Genomic DNA, 21380 nt, shown 5'->3' with positions numbered 1-21380 from the left:
GGTCGCGAACTCTACTGAAGCAGATTTATATCTAATCTTCCAATCGACTACTTCTTTGAAAAAAATCCCCCACCCCCACACAAAGGGGCATTAGCATGCAATGTGATTTCCTGAAACTAAACTTTGTCTGATTGCATGGTTTCACACACACACATATAAACAAGTTTCATCCCCTTAAAAATATTTCCAAGAGCACATATCAATGTACCAACTAGTAGCACAATATAGTAGAATAAGTTTATAGTGGTTTGGTCTTGATTTTTTTTGGAAAGGAAGATAATCTTTGTAAACAATATAAACTTTTTGTGTTGAGCTATTATTAAATTGGTTCTTTTAACAGCAGCGTCTTGTATGTCAAATTATTTGACGGGAGTGCAAGGGATACAACTTTAATCTACGGATTTAGGAGGATACTGTACCCCCTTCAAAAATTTTGCGGTAAAACTCCAAAAAAATTCTGGGATAAAATAATTTTATTCAAGTTAATTCTTGCTCACGGCACCAAAATTCTGATTCCCCCACTGCGTTTCTGTTAGAACTATTTCCTTTACTGTACATAAATTACTTTCTTCATACACCATAAAAACATTCGCAGAATTGCTTATTTCCTGAACAATTCGGTAAATTAACTCTCGTAATCATCAGACGAGAATCACTAAATTTCGTGATAAAATCACGTAGTTTCCTACCTTGTTGGTGCATGCCACATTAGGGACTTCCCCGTTCAACGCCTGTACAGTATGAACATTTTCTTGTCAATTTTTAGCATAAATCAATATTAGCAAAGGTATTTCCAGTGTTATTTTTATATCTTTTCTCTACTTTGTGCATAAGAGCCATTTAAAAAATATATTTCATTCAGACAAGTCTTCTGGTACTCGACTTGCTCGCGCGATGTCGCCACGGTGTAGATTCATTAATCTTATCTTGTATCGTAATTCATGTGTATTACAAATGTTTCTCAACTATACTTGATATGCAGCAGATGGGCCCATTGAGTGTGCAAGTAAAGTTAACCGTAAATGGCGTTAGAACTACACTCTGACGAGATTTCCTTCACAAAATTATTTAGGAACATTAATTGGCAACACTGCGTGGTTTTTAAACGGGGAGAGAGGAATCACTCCCAGGTATCGCACTTATTGCGTTGTACGAATTGTGTTTGTGTGTCACTGTCACAGCTGTATGTTATAGTTGTTTTTATTCGAGTTTCGAAGCTTCAAATCCACAAGGAAGGTTTACTTACAATAATTAAAGGTTAGTTATTAGTTTCGTATTATTGTATTTGTCATACAATGAAGCTATTTTATCAGCAATGAGTATTGAATTCAGTGCTTCGGCGATGCGATATGTAGCCTACTGTAGCCTATGTAAAGATTTTGTGTTCCGGAACTGACAACGAAGAAAAATTCGAAGGGGTGGTTGTATTATTATGCTGTACAGTATTTTGTGCGTCGCTTGTCCACCCTGTCGGCTAATTTTATCGATGAGGATGTGCAAAAGAATAATAATAAAAAGAGACACCCACAATTGCTCACAGTTCGAACCCAAGTTGCGATCAGTGACTGCAGTCACATTCCATGTAAATACGTAATGGAAGGCCTTATTATTCTCCGGTGACGGTACCTAATAATGTTTAATGATGTTCCCAAGGAGTTTTAGGAAGTGTTTCAGAATAGTGGAAAATATTATGGAAATATATTTGAGTTTTGGCGAAACTAATTCGTACAGGTATGTGCTTCACTAAGAATTTTTTAGCGAAGTCATTTTGATTCCCAGCAAAGAGCCACTTTAGGTTCACGCTCGCTTCAGACACGGACGCAGATGTAAGGTTCGAAGAGGTGGTGACACGTGATCATGTGTTTGTAGCATTCATGTACGTTATTTAATGTTAAAGAACCTCTAACGTGACCCGCCTAACCTAAGAAAGAAACCATTGATGGACCATATTTACCCATTCTCATGACACGTCACGTGATGTAGTAGCAGAAACAGTCCGTATAAAAGACGACAGTAAACGAATGGCTGATAGATGATAAAACAAGCAAATACGCAGGAGTATACGGAATGGAATATCATTCTCCAGAATTTACGCAGTAAGAAAATCGCGCGCCTCGTCCGAGTTCGTGTTTAGTCATGACTCGTGAGCAAGCAATGGTTTTCATTGTTATTGTTCCTTCCTCAATTCACTAAGCCTCTATTCGAACCATCTTTAAAATGCGTGTGTGCCATGAATTCTTCGGAATTGAAATAATCGGAACTTGGGCGCATAATAATCAGTATAATCCTACAGCCCCTCCCGAAATTTTTAGAAAATCAAAATCTTCAAATGAAAGCTGTAAAGAACTCGGAAAAATTAAAATCACCCCGATTATCATTTTTGTTGAACAATTTTCAAAACGAAGGTTAAAGATGGTAATTAACGAATATTTTATTGTGCATCCCCACCCAGAACGTAGCCATGCAATATGCACATTTACAATTCCACCAGCCCCCTCTGAAAATAACAGTGTCTGTCTTATTTTCTCTGTTTCCACCCCTCTTTTCTTTCCTCACCGTCTTTGTATTGGTTTTTTTCTCTCATCCAGCCTTGTTTCATTTCCTTCTCTTTGTCTCCCTAACTCTTTCTCCTTTCACCCCCGGCCGGAGTCCTGTGTTCGATACCAAGTGGAGGCGCATAGCGGTTCAAAACTTTTAGTCTAGTCCCGATTAACCTTTGTGTGCATAAAGTGGACTTAAAACAAAACTCAAGGAAAATACCTCCCTTCAGTTTTACACTACTTCTTCCTTTCCCCTTCTCTCATCTTTACTACCTTTATTTGCGTCTTATTTTCTCTTTCCTTCTCTCTCATATTTTCTTGTTTTCTATTCTTGCTCTCTATTTCATTGTTCCTTTCTTGAGTAAAGGCGATCCCAAGAATTTTAAGATTAGTATACTACTGTACTCTCTGCTAGCTCTGTGTACCACGAATCTCGCGTTCTTTTGTTTGGGAAATCCTGACGACTGGGAAAGAGGGGGATATAACTTCGGGCATGTCAATCGCCACTCACACTGAAAATAGAAGAACAGATCACTTCATTTGCACAAGAAACCTACTTTTATGTGTTTGTTTGAAACAATAATTGGGTTGCGACCAGAAAACAAGTGGTGCTCAAGCCTCCTCCCCTCGCACCCCTCAGTAAATTAGCGAAGGTAATCGGCCGATAACCAATACATATTGTAATTTCGTAAGCCGACGGAGCTAATAGGGCTGAATCCCCTCCCGAAATTTTGAGAAAATCGAAATTTCCGAATGAAATCAGTAAAGAATTCGGAAAAAAATCAAATCCGCCTTAAAATGCTCCCGATTACCATTTTTATTTTTGAACAATTTTTTAAACGAAGGTTAAAAATGGTAATTGGTAATTATGAAATATTTTATAGTGTGCAACAACCCCCACCAGAACGCTGCTTTGTGATGCCCATATTTACAATTACAGCCCCCTGAAAAAAATAATTCTGCGTACGCTAGCGCATGTAGTTATCAAGTCAGTCACGTGGCTACTGTGTTCGGGTCTGCGAGTCGAGGAACTGTCCCGTGTTGTACTTAACAAGGTTACAGCAGGAGAAAAGTTTTTCAGTTCTCGACGTAAATCAATACACAGCAAATATATTTCCAGAGGTGTTTGATAAATATATATTTCTCTTCCTTTTTTTTAATACAAACACAGTGAATGTTTAAACTTTCATTGACTAACGGCTTCTGGTACTCAAAGTGCCCGTACGATGTCGCCACAGTCTGTATATTAGCTAAACTTTCCTTGAGTCATAATTCTTATTTATTACAAGTGTTCCCTCTCAAGCTTGCTCCTAATCTGTAACAGGTGGCTCCATTAACCTTCTAATTGGAAATAGGTGGTACTGAGCTTGGGACTGCATTCACAACATTGCCCGTACAAAATTGTTTGTTGGTTGGCAGCACTGCATAGTTTACAAACAGGCAGAAGGGGAGCTATTGTAAGGTACTGAGTGAGCTTATTGCGTCCACTTGGGAGTGTTTGAGCATTGGACGAGTCGTTTTTCTAAGGTCTGACCCACATTGAAAGGTTTCTTTGGGTAACTGAAGGTCAGTTGTTTCCATAGCTGTGTAACGCTTTCCTTTTTCGTATAAATGAAGCTACTATTACGATATAATGGTTTTTTAATGCAGCTGTGTCTTTTCTACACAAACATTTTCTGTTTGTCCGAAACTGACAATGAAGGTGAAGGAAGTTGTTTTTTAAAATTATATTTTGGCTATTTTACGTCGCTATTAATCGCGACAATAAGGATGAACTGGACGAAAAAACAAGTACAAAGAAACATCTGTTTTCCAAGATTTCGAACCCAGGTCGGTAGGTTTTCCAGCACGTTATGTTAATCACCGCACCACGGACACGTAAAAGTACGATGGAATTTTCCAGATAACGTAGTGGTTGATACAGTCTCGGTTTGATCCTCACACGTCTTACTTCTGCCGGCCTCCTTGGCAGAGTGGTTAGCACATCGCGCAACGACTCTAGGAGTCCCGGTTTCGAATCCCGGCCTGGGCGTGGATGTTTGTAAGTGTCCATTCATCAATTTCATCATGTCATCCCTCATCTCCATCTTCGCAAATTAGCCAAAAGTGGCACAAAAAGCGAAGTAAAATAAAGCAAATCAAAATTAAATAAAAAATCTTTCTGAGTCTGTTTTTCGGTTCTTGTCCTACATTCTTCTGTCCAGGGTCGAATCCAAACATTTTCCTCCGGGGAAGGGAAGGGGGGGGGTCATCAAACTTCATGGGGGGATGTTACATGCATCAAATTATAAATATAATAAAGCAATACTAATATTTTAAAATCGATTCTTACTTCTGTGTGCAATTAAATTAAATTAAGTGTAATTAGGTATAATTAACTATCGTTTTGAGAACAAATTTTGAGAATCATTAAAATAATATTGCAGCATTAAGGCGTATATATATGTATATCAAATCAAGGCCAGAGGTCCCGGGTTCGAATCCCGATCTGGGATGGGTGTTATTTGTGAGTGTCGCTTCATCAATTTCATCATATCATCTCTCATCCTCATCTTCGCGATTAGTCAAAAGTGGCAGACATGCGAAGTGAAATGAACCAAATCAATCAATATCAAATTAGAAACTTCCCTTATTTCTCGTGTGAATTCTGCTCGCTATACTTGCAAATATAATATATAACAACAATACAATAATTACTTAAACAAAATATGATGTTTCTTTCGTTTTGTCGCTCCTAGTTGTGCAGTTATAAGCTGAACACACCTTCGGTATCTAGTGTTTATATATATGTGTGTGTGTGTGTGTGTGTGTGTGTGTGTGTGTGTGTGTGTGTGTGTGTGTGTGTGTGTGTGTGTGTGTGTGTGTGTGTGTGTGTGTGTGTGTGTGTGTGTGTGTGTGTGTGTGTGTGTGTGTGTGTGTGTGTGTGTGTGTGTGTGTGTGTGTGTGTGTGTGTGTGTGTGTGTGTGTGTGTGTGTGTGTGTGTGTGTGTGTGTGTGTGTGTGTGTGTGTGTGTGTGTGTGTGTGTGTGTGTGTGTGTGTGTGTGTGTGTGTGTGTGTGTGTGTGTGTGTGTGTGTGTGTGTGTGTGTGTGTGTGTGTGTGTGTGTGTGTGTGTGTGTGTGTGTGTGTGTGTGTGTGTGTGTGTGTGTGTGTGTGTGTGTGTGTGTGTGTGTGTGTGTGTGTGTGTGTGTGTGTGTGTGTGTGTGTGTGTGTGTGTGTGTGTGTGTGTGTGTGTGTGTGTGTGTGTGTGTGTGTGTGTGTGTGTGTGTGTGTGTGTGTGTGTGTGTGTGTGTGTGTGTGTGTGTGTGTGTGTGTGTGTGTGTGTGTGTGTGTGTGTGTGTGTGTGTGTGTGTGTGTGTGTGTGTGTGTGTGTGTGTGTGTGTGTGTGTGTGTGTGTGTGTGTGTGTGTGTGTGTGTGTGTGTGTGTGTGTGTGTGTGTGTGTGTGTGTGTGTGTGTGTGTGTGTGTGTGTGTGTGTGTGTGTGTGTGTGTGTGTGTGTGTGTGTGTGTGTGTGTGTGTGTGTGTGTGTGTGTGTGTGTGTGTGTGTGTGTGTGTGTGTGTGTGTGTGTGTGTGTGTGTGTGTGTGTGTGTGTGTGTGTGTGTGTGTGTGTGTGTGTGTGTGTGTGTGTGTGTGTGTGTGTGTGTGTGTGTGTGTGTGTGTGTGTGTGTGTGTGTGTGTGTGTGTGTGTGTGTGTGTGTGTGTGTGTGTGTGTGTGTGTGTGTGTGTGTGTGTGTGTGTGTGTGTGTGTGTGTGTGTGTGTGTGTGTGTGTGTGTGTGTGTGTGTGTGTAATCTACAGACTTATATGTTTATTATTTGAATTATGTAAGATATATATATATATATATATATATATATGCTAATGTAGCTCGTTGCATGAAGTATTAATGACGATAGCTTGTGTACTACTAACATAGTACTGAAAGTCACTTTTATTTTAGCGTAATGAACACTTTACTAGATATACCCATCTAAATTATTCCTTTCTTCACCTAACAGATTACAATTAAAGCTCCTTGGGGCAAAAGTGACTTGGAACCACCTAAAGTAAATGTATTACGAAGTAAATATATTCTGATTCCCCCTCAGCGCACCTCGTCGCCCTTTTTTTAAATACACTTAGGGAAATATATGCATGCTTCTTTATATTATTTTAAGGGAAAAATCCACTTTCCAAAATTTTTGATGGTTCGATCCATACCATTATCCCCATAGCTATGGACACCCATGCAGATCACAGAGAGAAACATCGAGGCCTGGGGCAAGAAGAATAAATGAAAGAAGCATTTGGCAGAAGCAGTGATGAATTCAGGAGGAGACCCGGTCAGAACGCCCCCCACCCCCCGAAAGTTTCAATAACCTTTCAGATCATTCGCACAATTGTTTAGAAAATTGGCAACTATGTTCACTTTGGCTTTTTTTCATTTCTGTTTTTTCATAGTAAATAAACATTTATTCAGTCCTCTTTATAATTAAAAGTGAAAATAATGAATGATTTTTAGTTATGGTCCTTTTTTTTATAAATGTTAAATTAAGAAATACAATGGAGCAGAATACACTTCAATCTTGTGGGGAGGTGTCAACTGAGGGGGACGAGAACCCACAGAAAGTTTCTTTGATGATGTCATCCACAGAATGCTGTAGAAAGCCTAGACGCCTTAATGCTGCAATATTATTTTATTGATTCTCAAAATTTTGTTCTCAAAACGATAGTTAATTATACCTCATTACACTTAATTTAATTTAATTCCCCATCAGAAGTAAGGGGCAATTATAAATATTAGTATTGCTTTATTATATTTATAATTTGTGGCTTATAACTCCCCCCCCTCGAAGTTTGATGCTCCTTTCCCTGGAGGAAAGTGGCTGGTTTGATTTTGATTTGATTTGCTTTATTTAACTTTGCTTTTTGTGCCACTTTTGGCAAATTTGCGAAGATGGAGATGATTGATGATATGATGAAATTGATGAATGGTCACACAAACATCCATTCCCAGGCCGAGATTCGAAGGAGGGACACCTGGCGTCGTGAAAGTGGATGGATTCAACACTGGGAGGAATGTAGGACGTAAATTTAGAACACAAGCGAGGTTATTAGGAAATAGACTCTTATGTACACTGCATTGAACTTGATTTTTTCACGTTTTCAGATGTCATTGGTGCAAACTGTTCTGAATTACCACAAACCAAGCAGCTGGGACTACATGGCCCCTTCGACTGAAGTGGCAAAAATAGAGTTGCCAGACTACTCCAGCGAGTATCGCACTGTAGAGAACAAGGTTAAACAGTCCTTAGGAAAGGCTGAAATCGAATACATATATCGCATTCAGAACCCTTATCTATGGGGTCGTTACCAGCTCAAGAAAGAAGAGGTTGTAACCAGATATGCTTCTACCACAGAAGTGGAACTTTTCCACGCGACTTCTAGAAGAAATGCAGAATCAATCTGCAGGATCAACTTCGATTGGCGAAGAGCAAGCAGAGTAAAGTATGGGGCAGGGGTGAGTTTTTCGCCATTTGCAAGTTATGCAAATCTGGAATGTAACAAGAGCTTTTCCCTTGACGACAGGGCGTTAATCCTTGCGAAGGTTACAAAAGGTGGTGTATACAATGGATCGGAAGGCTTAAAACTACCACACATGGGTGATACCACTGTTGGGAATTCTTTTCAAGTGTACGTCAAATACTATGACAATGAATTTTACCCATTGTATCTGGTCCACTATGAAAGTCCAGAAATTCATTTTGGGAAGCGAAGAAGTTACAAGCCAATATCACATGGACGTCATTACTCCCTGTATTGACTCATGCCCTTAAATAAAGGAAAGGCAAACTTGATTTACCATTATATTAATATCGATGTGCCTTAACATTACAAACATTATTATCTGCATGTACACTATACAGCCTTATTGAATGTGTGCTGAGTTCAAGCTTACTTTTTTGTTTATAGATGCAGCAAGGCATCTAGTATAGAGAAAATACATAAAAACATATGTTTATCGTTCATAACCATCAAAAACAAATAATATTCTTTGTAGATATAGTATTCAAGTGTTCTCTAAAATATCCACTGAACTAGTTGAAAAGAGTCTTTATTTTTTTTTATAAATTCAAATGTGTGTTTCATTACTTTAGAGTTACAATCTCTAGCAAAAAAAGTCATATATACCTGTCCCTCTTTGTTTTATGTATTCTGCACTAGAATATACGAAAGTTAGTTTGTTTACATCTAATCATGGTCCATGGCAAAACAAGTAACACAAATAGCATAATATGCTATGCCTTTCATTACGATTTTAAATTCTAGTGATTACTAGCATCTACATGTAAGGATCACCACCATTGAAATTATCTTTCTTACACCATGAGTGCAAAATATAATTTGTATTTCCATTGTTTAATGTTGTTATACAGTTATGAAAGTATAAGCAGTGATTTTTAAAAGTGCAGAGGCAAGTTGCAGTATTCAAACTATATAATGTGAATGTGTTCAAATATTATTTTCTTCATTTTCTACTGTCACCAAATATTTCATTAATACAACTAGAATTCTACTTTTTAGTATTTTCATTCCAAAATGTTTAGATATTTGTAGATGATTGTACAAGATAATAATTACTACGTAAAGATAGAGTTGTGTACTATGCAGGAAATGTTACTTTGTATTTTTCCATTTAAAAAAATATATAAAAGATTTGCTTACTTTTAAACAAAGCCACGTTGCAGTGTGACTGAAAAGCTATCATATTTTTGTGATTATGTATTGTTGCTTTAATACAGAGTGATGATAATCTACAAAACTATTGTGATAATCATAAGTTGCAAATACCTACTAAAATATGTAGTTTTTGCTTGGTCATTTAGAGACGATTACACAAGGTATTAAGTTACTACTTGAAGAATATTTTCATAGTTTAGTAAATAGAAAGTAAAGATTTGCATAACGTGTAGGAAATGTTTACTTTTACCTTGTATTGTTCCATTTTTTAAGTACGTGTAGATTATGTTGAATTTTATATAATTTTACTTTGTAGTGTCTTTGAACAGATCATTCAAAAGCAATTATATTTTTGTGATTATATGTTATTGCTAGGATACAGAGTATAATCAAATTGTATGAGTATAAAAATATTATAAGCAGTTTACAGAACTATTGTGATAATCAGAAGTTGCAAATGCCAACTTTCTTGCCTGTAATTGAAGGATAAATAATAATTTTTGTACATTTTTAAAGAAAAGGAATGTTTTTATTCTTTGAAACGGCACACTACACTTGTTTCATAAAAGTATTTTCACTCTCCAAATTATGAAGACAGCTGTGTTTTGACAATATGTTTACAATTAAGTAGTTTGAAGATTATCTCAATTTGTATTGTTGCATATTTGTCAGTGTTCCATTGGAGTAATATGTGAGGTGTGACCTGGAGGTAGACTTAAAAACTATTTTACATGTCGAATAGAATGATATAATACCTGCCCTAGTGTTTATGAAAAACATGAATTTTTAGCTTGCTCTGTTAATTGGACATTACCACTGCCTAGTTTACCTTTAATATACTACCTTTGCCTCGTGATGGCATAGTGGTAATGTCGTCGCCTTGGAATGATAAACGATGATACCCTGTGGAGTCACATAGTGGTTCGGATCCAGCTTTAAACCGAATGTTCAGTTTCGATTAGCCTTTCTGTACATCAAGTGAACTTAAACAAAACTCAACAAATAACTTTTGATAAACTTTTCTGTTGTCTTCAATTGTTTTGGCGATAGTGAGTTCAGCTGTTCCCTCGAAACATATAGTGTTAGAGTAGGCAGGCGATGGGAAATGTCCAATTAAAATTGCATTCTAATGCCATGATTTGTTCCGCAACACTCCACCCTTACCGGGCCGCTTCTGGCAGGAAAAACCCAAATAAACAACTAAATAGGCTCGTTAGTCCTGGGTTCCCATCCCGTTCCTCACCAGAGCGCTCGGAACCAAAGAATCAATCACAGGCAAGAACTTACTGAATTTAATGTTGCAGGGTGATTGCTGAAAACTCGCAGAAATGGGCTTTATACATTTATTTACAATTTAACAAAACAAGGCTCGGATTGTTCCAATAATTTTCTAAGCTACATTATTTACATTCCTCTAACGTGAGCCCCACGGCAGAACTGCCAAGTGGAAAGCTGAGCATCGGCAGAACTGCCTCGGGATGCTTTTTCTCAAGGGAGGCCACTGGAGCCCGAAGATCGCTCTCCCTTCTGCTATCCAGTTCAAAAACACACTCCCCTGGTCTTCTGACACAGGCCATATTTATACTTCCTCCCGCGTCGCATGGGGGAAGGCTGAAAGTTCAAACCTTATTGGCTCTTATAAGCTACACAGAACCATAGAAGAAACCCAAGCATACAAAATAATACACAATCACAAAAAAGAAACAAAAAACAAATACTGTTTGTAACAGTATTATACTCCCCTCACCGAAAAAAAAAGGGTTTACCCAGGTAAGTCTGTGAGTCCAATGTCCCGGTGAGGTTGGCCTGAAAGAAAAAAAAACACTGACACCGTCCACTTCACTACACTTCACTGACTTTACACTTTCTGGAATAAGTCTCTCCGAATGTTCCTCACTGCATCCTGTGATGTCTGGAACCGGTGACATCCTAATTCATCGTCGTAAAGTCCATTTCTAGGTGTGGGCTGTTTGACATCCATGGCAAGGACGTCCTCTTCCAGGCGGCTTCCTTCTTGTGAGGTTCTGGGATCGAACCTCTCTCCATCCACTCCTAGGGTAGGAGTACTGTCCAGCACGTGAATTCGCGGCACGTCTCTGCTTAATTACTACAGAAAGTGTAACACTCGCGAGTAAATATGCCTCCGAATAAAAATAAACTTTTAACTAATGGAGATTTCAATTAGAACTGTCCCTTTAAAGAACTATTTTGTAAGGGATCGGCAAAGGGGAAAAGACTGGTTTGTTATGGTCTACCCAGCTGTTTCCCCCGAAACTCCATGGGGTGTCTCTGGGTCAGCTGACCGTTCTTCCCGGCGCCTTTCGTTTCCACCAGAAACCGTACGTCACGCTTCGGACATCTTTTCACCTGGTTGTTCACTGCTAATGCGATCGAATCCAAATTTTCTTACCATCTGCTGTGTTCTGTGCAAAACTTGGCTATCGCTCTCTTAACTGTCTCAATTGCTGCTTCTGCAAGATCTGCTTGTGGGCGGTATGGATTAATGTACACGGGTTTGCAGTCGATGGTTCTCAGTACTTGGCGAAACAGGCGGCTACGAAACACACCTCGATTATCACTGGTAAATATCGATGGGAAGCCGTAAAGGTGACAATATTTCAATAAAGCGTTGGAAATTGTCCTAGCTGTCACTGTAGTCAAAGGTGCCAAGAATATGTGTCTCGTGAAAGAATCTTCAATGAGAAATACGTAGCGATAACGTTCCCCAGAGCTGGTCGGAAATGGTCCAAACAAATCTCCGTACAATTTCGCTCCTGGGCGTGGCTGATTGCGACTTCTCATGAATCCCATCTTTTTACAAGAATCTGGATTGTATCTCAAACAGGTGAGGCATGATCTGCAGTAATCTCTAAACATCAGAGTAGACATTTTTCCACGTAAACTGTTCCAAAATCTTGAACAGTGTCTTAGCTGCCCCTGGATGTGCGGCGTGAACTTCGTCATGGGATATTCGCAGCACTTCCGGTTTCAACGAATCCGGTGTCCAAATCTTTTGCTGCTGTCCAAACACGGGAAACATCCCCTTCCCTTCTTCTATGTTTCTGTAGAGAATCCCATCTTCATCCAGGTAAGAAGTGCTCAGATGAAAATCGAAAACTTTCCTGTTCAATTTCTCATCCAATTGAACTTCCTCTCCCTTAAGGCACGCAATTAACAAAGACAAATATGGGTCCTTCCGTTGCTCTCTTGCCCATAATCGCTTATCTTCCAAGTTTATATTGCCGGTTGTTATTTCATTTACTTCCAACTTCTTTGCATTAGGCTGTATTGCTGATTGAGTGCAACTGTTGATTTCGCCACGAGGCTCAGGTGTTACATCACCAAGGAGTTCAACAGAAGCGGTGTCAGAGTTGTCTCTCAATAGACGCTTGAAGAAAACAGAACAATACAATTCTTGATCTTTGCTGTTCCGTTCATCATCATCCGAAGTAGCAAGTGACATTACATCCTCCTTAATGTCCAGTAAGGTTACTTTATCTTGTTCCGTTCCCTGCGCAGCCGAAGTACCGGGACTCGAACGAGAGTCCTCTCCCCCCAGGCAAGTAGGCTTCTTTCTCTTCCTCTTTTCCTGGAACTTGCTGAATTTCTCATTCACATCCTTCAGGTCGCTAATCGGAATATGATCTGCTTTTCCATTTGCTTTCCTCCGCGGTAACCCTTTCTTTTTCCTGACTTTTTCGGCTCTGGGGGTTTGCAACACTTCTTTGTCGCGGTTCTCTTCTACGTGAATGACGGTGGAAGACAGGAGGTTACTAGTTTTCTTCTCTTTCTTCCCGACTGTATCAAAAGGAATAATATCGTCCCTTTCATTCAGAAAAGCCCAACCGTTCAACGCGGGTGCAATTAAAATCTTCGCCCTCGCCATAAAACTTCTACCGGCGATCAGGTCATTCTGGGGATTCTCCAAAACAAAGAATTTCTCTCGGACCCGTTGACCATAGAAAGTAACATTAAAAAAGACATGTCCCACAGTTGTTGTTTTCCCTTCAGCTAACTGTACATTCAGCTTGCTATGACGTAATTTCGCCCCCTTTCCTTCCAATTTCCGAAATAAAAGACAAACTCATGCAGGATATATTAGCGCCGGTATCCATATACATATGGATCTGAATTCCATTTATTTCTCCAATAACGAAAGGTTCCTGAATTTTACTATTTGACATCTTTATTGTCGAATTACAGGCGCGTCTCACTGTCACGCCCTGTCCATTACGTTCTCTTGACTCTGAAACATTGTCTCTCCTTTCAGCTTTGTGAAAACTTGCCAGATGTGCAGTTGATTGACAAACGTAACACTTGCGTTCTTTGCCAGACATTCTTGGGTGGTCAGTCGCTTTTGTCTCCCTCGAAACAGCAGGGGGTTCCTTCCCTAACCTAGAATATTTCCCAGGATCGAGAACATGTAATAGATTCTCGCCCGCGGCGCTACTCGCCCCTCTAACGGCCACCAGTCCCTCGGACTGAGGAGGTGTGGCGCCTCTCAAGGCAAAGTTAATGATTTCCTGTTCTGTGTCATACTGAGGAAATGTAGCGTTTTCCAACATCTCTCCCTGCAGATTCAAAGCATACGCGTGAAGCTCTTTCATGCTGTTGAAATTCTGACATCTCAATCTCTCCCGATACACAGGGTTACATTTACGCCGAATAAAATTAACCTTCTCATCGACTGTAGCGGTGGATTTTGCCCTCTCGAACCATCTATCTATCTTGCGAATATAGACTGCCAATGACTCGCTCTTTAGCTAAAAGCGAGAATTCAAGAATCGCTCTAATTCTCGTTCGTGATCCAACCCATGAAAATTCTTGAGCAACAAATCCCTGAATTGCACATATCCTTCAAACGGTCTTGCAAAATGAAAGAATTCCTTCGCCTCTCCTTTCAACGCTAACGGAAGATGATAAAGCAATAATTCCTCTTCATTTATGCCCAAAAGATCCCTGTATGCATCCAGTTCATCCAAAAAGATATAAACTTCCATCCCTTTTGTTTCCCCATTAAAAGTCGGTAACTGTACTCTAATGTCGTCTGGAAGAATCCTCGGCCTGTTTATTACTCTTGCATTATTTTCTGTACCCATTGTTCGCGTCGAACTCGTTTCCACATTAACGGACGACAACGCAGACTGAGCTCTTGTCAGCATTTCGACCCTTTTAGAGCAACCGTTTCCCTTTCTTTGCCTGTGTCCTTTCACACAAAAAATCCAAGGACGAGACCCCAATAATTCTCTGTTCCGCAACACTCCACCCTTACCGGGCCGCTTCTGGCAGGAAAAACCCAAATAAACAACTAAATAGGCTCGTTAGTCCTGGGTTCCCATCCCGTTCCTCACCAGAGCGCTCGGAACCAAAGAATCAATCACAGGCAAGAACTTACTGAATTTAATGTTGCAGGGTGATTGCTGAAAACTCGCAGAAATGGGCTTTATACATTTATTTACAATTTAACAAAACAAGGCTCGGATTGTTCCAATAATTTTCTAAGCTACATTATTTACATTCCTCTAACGTGAGCCCCACGGCAGAACTGCCAAGTGGAAAGCTGAGCATCGGCAGAACTGCCTCGGGATGCTTTTTCTCAAGGGAGGCCACTGGAGCCCGAAGATCGCTCTCCCTTCTGCTATCCAGTTCAAAAACACACTCCCCTGGTCTTCTGACACAGGCCATATTTATACTTCCTCCCGCGTCGCATGGGGAGGAAGTATAAATGTATGGCTGGGTTATGGCTGTGCATGGGTAAACACTTCCTTGAAATAATTGTGTCCATCAGAGACAAAGCGAGAGGAAATGGAACAAGATGCGACAATAGATTAGAAAGGACAAAGAGGAAAACAAGAAAAGAAAAGGGAAAAGAAGTAAGAGAAAAATCGGGAGTGTAAGAGAGAGGGGATACATACGTCTTACGTACACATATATACTAGAGCATTCCCTGACATTCGCTACGAGACTCGGCGGCAAGCGGTCCGGCGTCAGCGCTTGTCTTTCCCAGTGAACGGGTCCCCGACAGTCGCACGCTACAGTCTGTTTTTTTGGCTCTCCCTGCCTTCGCTCTCTTTCCCTTTCTGTTGACGTTGCAGACTGACGCCAGTATAATCCTCCCTCGGAAGTTGTGTTGTGTCGTGTCCGTGTGTTGAAATTGTGGCTTAATATGGCACCACAAAAGTTTACATTACAACAAAGGATTTATCTTGTCGAGTGACTTCGGAATGAGTAATTGTGTAGAAGTGCGACGACGTTTTGCAACGAAATTTCCTGGTGTTCCCGTTCCACATAGGACCACTATATTAAACCTCGTAAAAAAAGTTTAGAGTAACAGAGTCAGTTCTGAATAAAAGTGGAAAGAAAAATGGGGAAATAAAGTATACAGAGACAATCCGCACACCATCCGTGAGTTAAAAGAGAGTATTGTACGAGAAATCGGGAGAATTACAGTAGACGAACTTGCACGTGTAAATGCCAATTTCCTTCGGAGATGCCAGGAATGTGTTGCAGCAGAGAGACATCATTTTCAACACCTTCTGTAGTCAAGGTTAGTACACGATATGAAAACTGTAATTTTAATAGCCGACTCTAGCGACTGTCGCGGACCCCGTTTACCGGGAAAGACAAGCGCTGATGCCGGGCCGCTTGCCGCCGAGTCTCGCAGCGAATGTTAGGGAATGCTCTGTATATATGGTCTTACATTTATACTGCCCACCCTAATTTATCAATAAGGAGCTTCTGCCCACCCAGTCGACAATTTCTGGCGCCGCCCCTGTTATTGTAGTTGGCATTTTATCCTGGTATTTTTCAACACGTTCAATTTCACATTAGCTAATTATGGAAAACAAGCACACAACCTGTATTTTTGAAACACTAAAATGGATTGGTTAAAGTTACAGTGGTGTAAGTCACTTTCTTAAAAAGGAAAAAAGTGTAACTCACAGCACTTTGCTGATCAACACAACAGCTGTTTCCTTTATCACTAGGCCTTAAACTGTCATCTGTTGACGAATGAATCTCTGATTTACTTCACGTTTTTTGTTAACATATTGACTTAAAGATCTGATTTCTGTGTCGAAGTCTTTTTTTTAAGAGTGACTTACGCCACTGTAACTTTAACCCGTCCAAATGACGAATATAATTATTTTTGTACACATGACATGTGTAACTTTTATGTAGTACAGACCCGTACCCAGGATTTTTATATAGTACATATAAATAAAGCTACTGTTCTAGATTAGGGTAATGTGTTTGAAGTTTGATAAATTTAATTACATCAAAACGGCATTTAAAAGGAGGCCCAATAGTGACGTGTGTTTGCTATAACAATTTTCCTCAACAAAAGAGAACATTTCACGAATTGTACACCATGCAATGCATAACTTGACTTGCTGTGCAGGTGGAGGCACAAGTGGTTCGGATCCCACTTTAAACTGTAGGTCCAGTCCCGATTAGCCTTACTGTGCATAAAGTGGACTTAAAACACCAAATCAATCGATCAATCAATTAACTTGCTGTGCCATGGCAATTACTCGTAAAAAATATGTAAATATTGCAAGTCACTTCCTTTGGCATTGATGTGAATGTGACACTGCAAACAACAAATATACTGTTTGTGTTTCCAAATAATCACTGACAAAAAGAAGGCACGTAGAACGTTTACCAGTAAGCTTACCGTTCATGCATATATACAAGGGATGTTTCTGAATGGTTGTTGTGTGTTTTGTTTTGTACAAATATCTTTTAAAGAAAATATATATATATATATATATATATATATATATATATATATATATATATATATATACACACACAATACGATATTTTATATTTGATTTATCATAAATGGTAAAAAGAAGGGCAAGTACACTGTTAAGACAGTATCCCTACCACTTGTACTAACGTACCGTACAAGGAATAATTTCCGAATGGATGGTAGTGTGTTTTACAAACAAATATGTACACTCTTACAATGTCCATGCACGAAACTACAACACCTGAAACTGCTTAGGACCTGAAGCTTTTTTCCTAATGAAACATACATGTGTAGTACGGTACTTTACATTTACGTTTGGTTATTCATTATGTGATGAAATGGTAGTCATTCAGAAAATGTACCTTGTACATGGAACAGTTCCATGTTGATTAATATGATATTTTTATATTATATTTGATCCTGTATATGATTTATCATAACTGGTGAAAAAAACAAGTGCACTGTTAGACAATATCATTACCACTTGTACGTACGTACAAGGAATAATTTCCGAATGGATGGTAGTGTGTTTTATGTCACTGCACAATGTCAAAATGTTACAATGTCCATGCACGAAACTATTTTACCTGAAACTGATTAGGACCTCAGGCTTTTTTCATAATGAAACAACATATGTGTAGTACTCTATATTATGTGATGAGATGATAGTCATTCGTAAATGTACCTTGTACATGAAACGGTTGATTATTTTTTCCATTTTTAAGTGCTCTTTCAGTTTGTTACTAATACGATTTAATTTCCATTTGCAATGTTATTAGTCAGCCCACTTTCAGTAAGCTGCATAATAAATGTTTTGATTTTGTAATTATATTAAGACTCACGGTATATTAAATAACATGTTTTAATGTACAGTACTCAAGTACAGCTACGAGCTAAATAAGTAAATAGGTTAGGCAGGTTCTCTTTATTTCTGTACTTGGTTAGGTTAGGCAGGTCAGATTTGGTGCTTTTAGCATTTATCTCCAGATTGCTACAGCTGTCGGTAGCCGCTCGTGGTAGCATACACTGTGATTCAGAATATAGAATGATGAACATTTTTGTCGAGCATTCTCTTCACTGCAAAATCATTTTTTCCATTACGTTAATTGGAGTAGGTGGACAATAATTTGAAAAGTTCGAAAGAACAATTCTCTACTACTTTGAAAGATTGCCGGCTACATTGTGTAATGTCACAAATTTCTTTTGCATTAAATGAGAGTACAGAACGTGTATTACCTATTTCTAGGACAGTTGCTTCATTTTAATTTTATCTCTTACGTCTTCTGACATTTTTCAGTTAAAAGAAAAAACATAAAATCCGAATGGTAGTCATAACCAGACAGAAGCATAAACACAACAAGCCACGATGTGATGAACTGGAAAACGGTGTGGACGACGATACCGAATATTTTGGTGAATAACTTTACTTTATACAAATTGAAATACGTAAAAGGAGGTTACCTTATTTTAAAAATGTAATGCGATATTTTGTGTTTATGGTTACAGTGCATTGAAGGTGGAAGCCCAATATGTATTTAAAAAAAAATCAATTTCATATAATATTAGAAGCATATATTTTTGGCTCGACAGGCAAAATTAATAAAATTTGAATAATGTGTGATGATCACGATGCCATTATTGACAAGACTTTAAAAAGTACATTGATAGCTACAATATTTCTCATTTAACTTACATGTGATTTCCGATTTGCATGAAATTTCAGTTTAGTATGAATTTATAATATGAAACACGAAGTGGGAAAATTATTTGTGCTGTAGAAAGAAATCGAACTAGTGTATGTTTTGCGCGATGGTATGCAAATAATGTGTTCAAATCTGTTTGGGATAATCTTTCAACACAACAGCTGGCACACGGAATTCCACCATTTTATTTCCGACACAACACAACGCGCTGTTAAGCATTTTAATGAAGCCAAGGAGTGCCATTAGATTTAACGACGACATTAGAGGTCTGTTAGCCTTAACGAAGGTTGGAGAAATGCCTCGATGTGCTAATGTAGCGTTAACTTGATTTAACGCTTCTTTAAAATGTAACACGCGTTGGGCAAACCGGGCATCAATGCATTCAGGCTAGTGACATACGTATGCAACGTACTCCAGTTGGACACCAGCCGTCAGAAAGTTACTCCGCTACTCCTTTAGTCGGGAACATGAGAATCTGCAAATCATCAGGGCTTGCTGGGTAGAAAAGAAAACACAACACTGTTTTCAAAGTTAAAACGCAGTTTTATAAACTCGTATATTTCATAATCACTTACCAGTACAACACTAGAACATTCACTACTAACGTTGGTATATTCCCTCACATAAAGCGAAAGTCAAAGAACATAATTAATTGTTTACTTTCAACTTATCGACAAGAAGAAAACTCGAAAAACCAAAATCTATACTTCAATTCTCTCCGTTTCCAAGTTCTTATTATTTTTCACCTTCAATTGTTTTTCAAACTCCGTCTGTCGTCAGGTGAGAAACATTCAGGTTAGTTCACTTCCTCGGCTGAGATTAGAAAATGACGTCAACACGAACAGATTTTGACGTATTTATGAACATGTATAAAAGTTGCAACTACAAGTGTATCAGTCTAAGTATAATTATCTGTGTCAACTTGAACATTATTTGAAATAATAAACATTTTAAAAATCTTAACTTCTTATAAATATAAAATCTTAAACTCTCAGGTTCGTTACAATTGCCCCTCGTCCGGGGAAAATTTTTGAAGAAATTGTAATTTACAAGTTCTGAAAAAATTTTGTGTACATAAAGAACATTGAAATATAGAGTTTATCTTGACAATTGAATGACTCAATCTTGGCTTCTCTTCATTTGACAACAGCTCTGAAAGGACGTAGTTTACAGTATCCAAAAGAGAATGTAATCGATGGTAGTTAAACAACCAATAAACAGTGAATTCAGGCAATGATTGGTTCCATGATGGTTTAATAGAACAGTAGGCTTCCATATATCTAGTTTCTTCTCCAGAAAGACTTTGTAGAAAACGGTATAGGATTCGATAAGCAATGAACTGAAACCAGTACTTTCCTATAGCACTTCAAACTCAACACTCTTCTTGCTTCTGTGCTTCTAGAATAATGCCTTTAAATTCCACACCAGCAATACAATAACTCCTGCTTGTAGGAATCAATCCAAATATTTACTATATGGACCTTTTCTGAGAGGTCTACGGATTTATACATCCCGATTCTATCCTCATTCTGGACCTTTCGGATGTACCGCACTAAATATATATATATATATATATCTGGAGAATTCATCCTTCATTTGATCAGGAGTGGTAACAAACAACACATCAACTGCATTTTTCTTAATACTTATTTCTGCCTGGTGCAGTTTTTAGAGAAAGCATACGCCAGAGGAAGTCAGAACCAAAACCTTCTTAAATGGATACTTTGGTACTAAAATTCATGTCACTAATATCATGTTCTACTTGTCTACCACCTAGCACTATCTTCTTAAGGCTTCCGGAAAATATACCAGTTTTACATTCGGAACGTTTTGCACTTGACTGCCTGAAGATACATTTTTGGTCAACAAAAAGAATTTACATATTATCCTTGTATTTTACGTCCCGTCGAGTTCACTTGCCTAAACGAAGAGGAGGCACTTAGAAATGGTCGACGTTTGTTTGACATGATTGGGATCGCTGGTTGTGCAGAAACTCTCTAGTAGTCTCCACTGCTTCTTCCTGCTCTGAGCCAACGTCATGTCTTGGGGAGAAAGAACCACAATTGTCACCTCTACGTGGTGGAGAGTACCGTCTGAGTGGACTACGGCTACGTCGTTCTTCGTAACGCCATCTGTCTGGAGAATTCTGCTCTTGTTCTGGACGAGGCCTGTAGAAATTTCTCTGTCTTTCGTTCTGATCTCGGTTGAAGCCTCTCCTGCCTAATCCTCTGTTGAATCTTAGAGGTCGTGAGAAATTTCCTCCTCGACTCTCTGAATCCGTTTGGATATTCCGGATCTTAAAACTTTTATTCCCTGCAGCATCTTTATTCTTGGAGTCTTCTTTATTCTTCCAGGCATCAGGGTCATCATAAATATCGAAGTCCTTTAAGAAGTGTGTCAATTCATCCACACTTCGTGGAGCATGCGCCAGACAAAGATTCCGAATGCGATACGGCAACTGTCCAATGATCAAATTAAGTACTTCACTCTCATTAAAATTGTCAGCCAGGTTTCTATACGCTGCGTAGACACTCCAGGCAAAACTTTCTAAGTTGTCATGGACCAGGCGAGAATACCTTCGGTTCCTCACAGCCGCTAGTTGTCTTTGTTTTGTCTTTTCTGATGCAAATTTATCCTTAAAGCGTGCGCAGAAATCAGCATAA

General features: G+C 38.9%; 1 protein-coding gene across 1 annotated transcript; it reads left to right on the top strand.

Moving 5' to 3' along the window:
* The first annotated feature begins 1166 nt into the window (after window positions 1-1166).
* Window positions 1167-9715, top strand: LOC145985868 (protein mono-ADP-ribosyltransferase TIPARP-like). The gene is made up of 2 exons (XM_083119979.1): window positions 1167-1257; window positions 7688-9715. The coding sequence occupies exon 2, from the start codon at window positions 7688-7690 to the stop codon at window positions 8339-8341; it is 654 nt and encodes a 217-aa protein (XP_082976105.1). The 5' UTR covers window positions 1167-1257; the 3' UTR covers window positions 8342-9715.
* The last annotated feature ends 11665 nt before the right edge of the window (window positions 9716-21380 follow it).

Source organism: Lepisma saccharinum, chromosome 3 (assembly GCF_977018435.1).
Source record: "Lepisma saccharinum chromosome 3, izLepSacc3.1, whole genome shotgun sequence".
Lineage (NCBI taxonomy): Eukaryota > Metazoa > Arthropoda > Insecta > Zygentoma > Lepismatidae > Lepisma > Lepisma saccharinum.
The sequence above is the reverse complement of the archived record's forward strand: the minus strand, read 5'-3'. Positions and strand labels throughout refer to the sequence as shown.

Bases quoted from the DNA above. Each gene is read 5' to 3' on its own strand.
- LOC145985868 (XM_083119979.1), top strand. From the start codon at position 7,688: ATGTCATTGGTGCAAACTGTTCTGAATTACCACAAACCAAGCAGCTGG.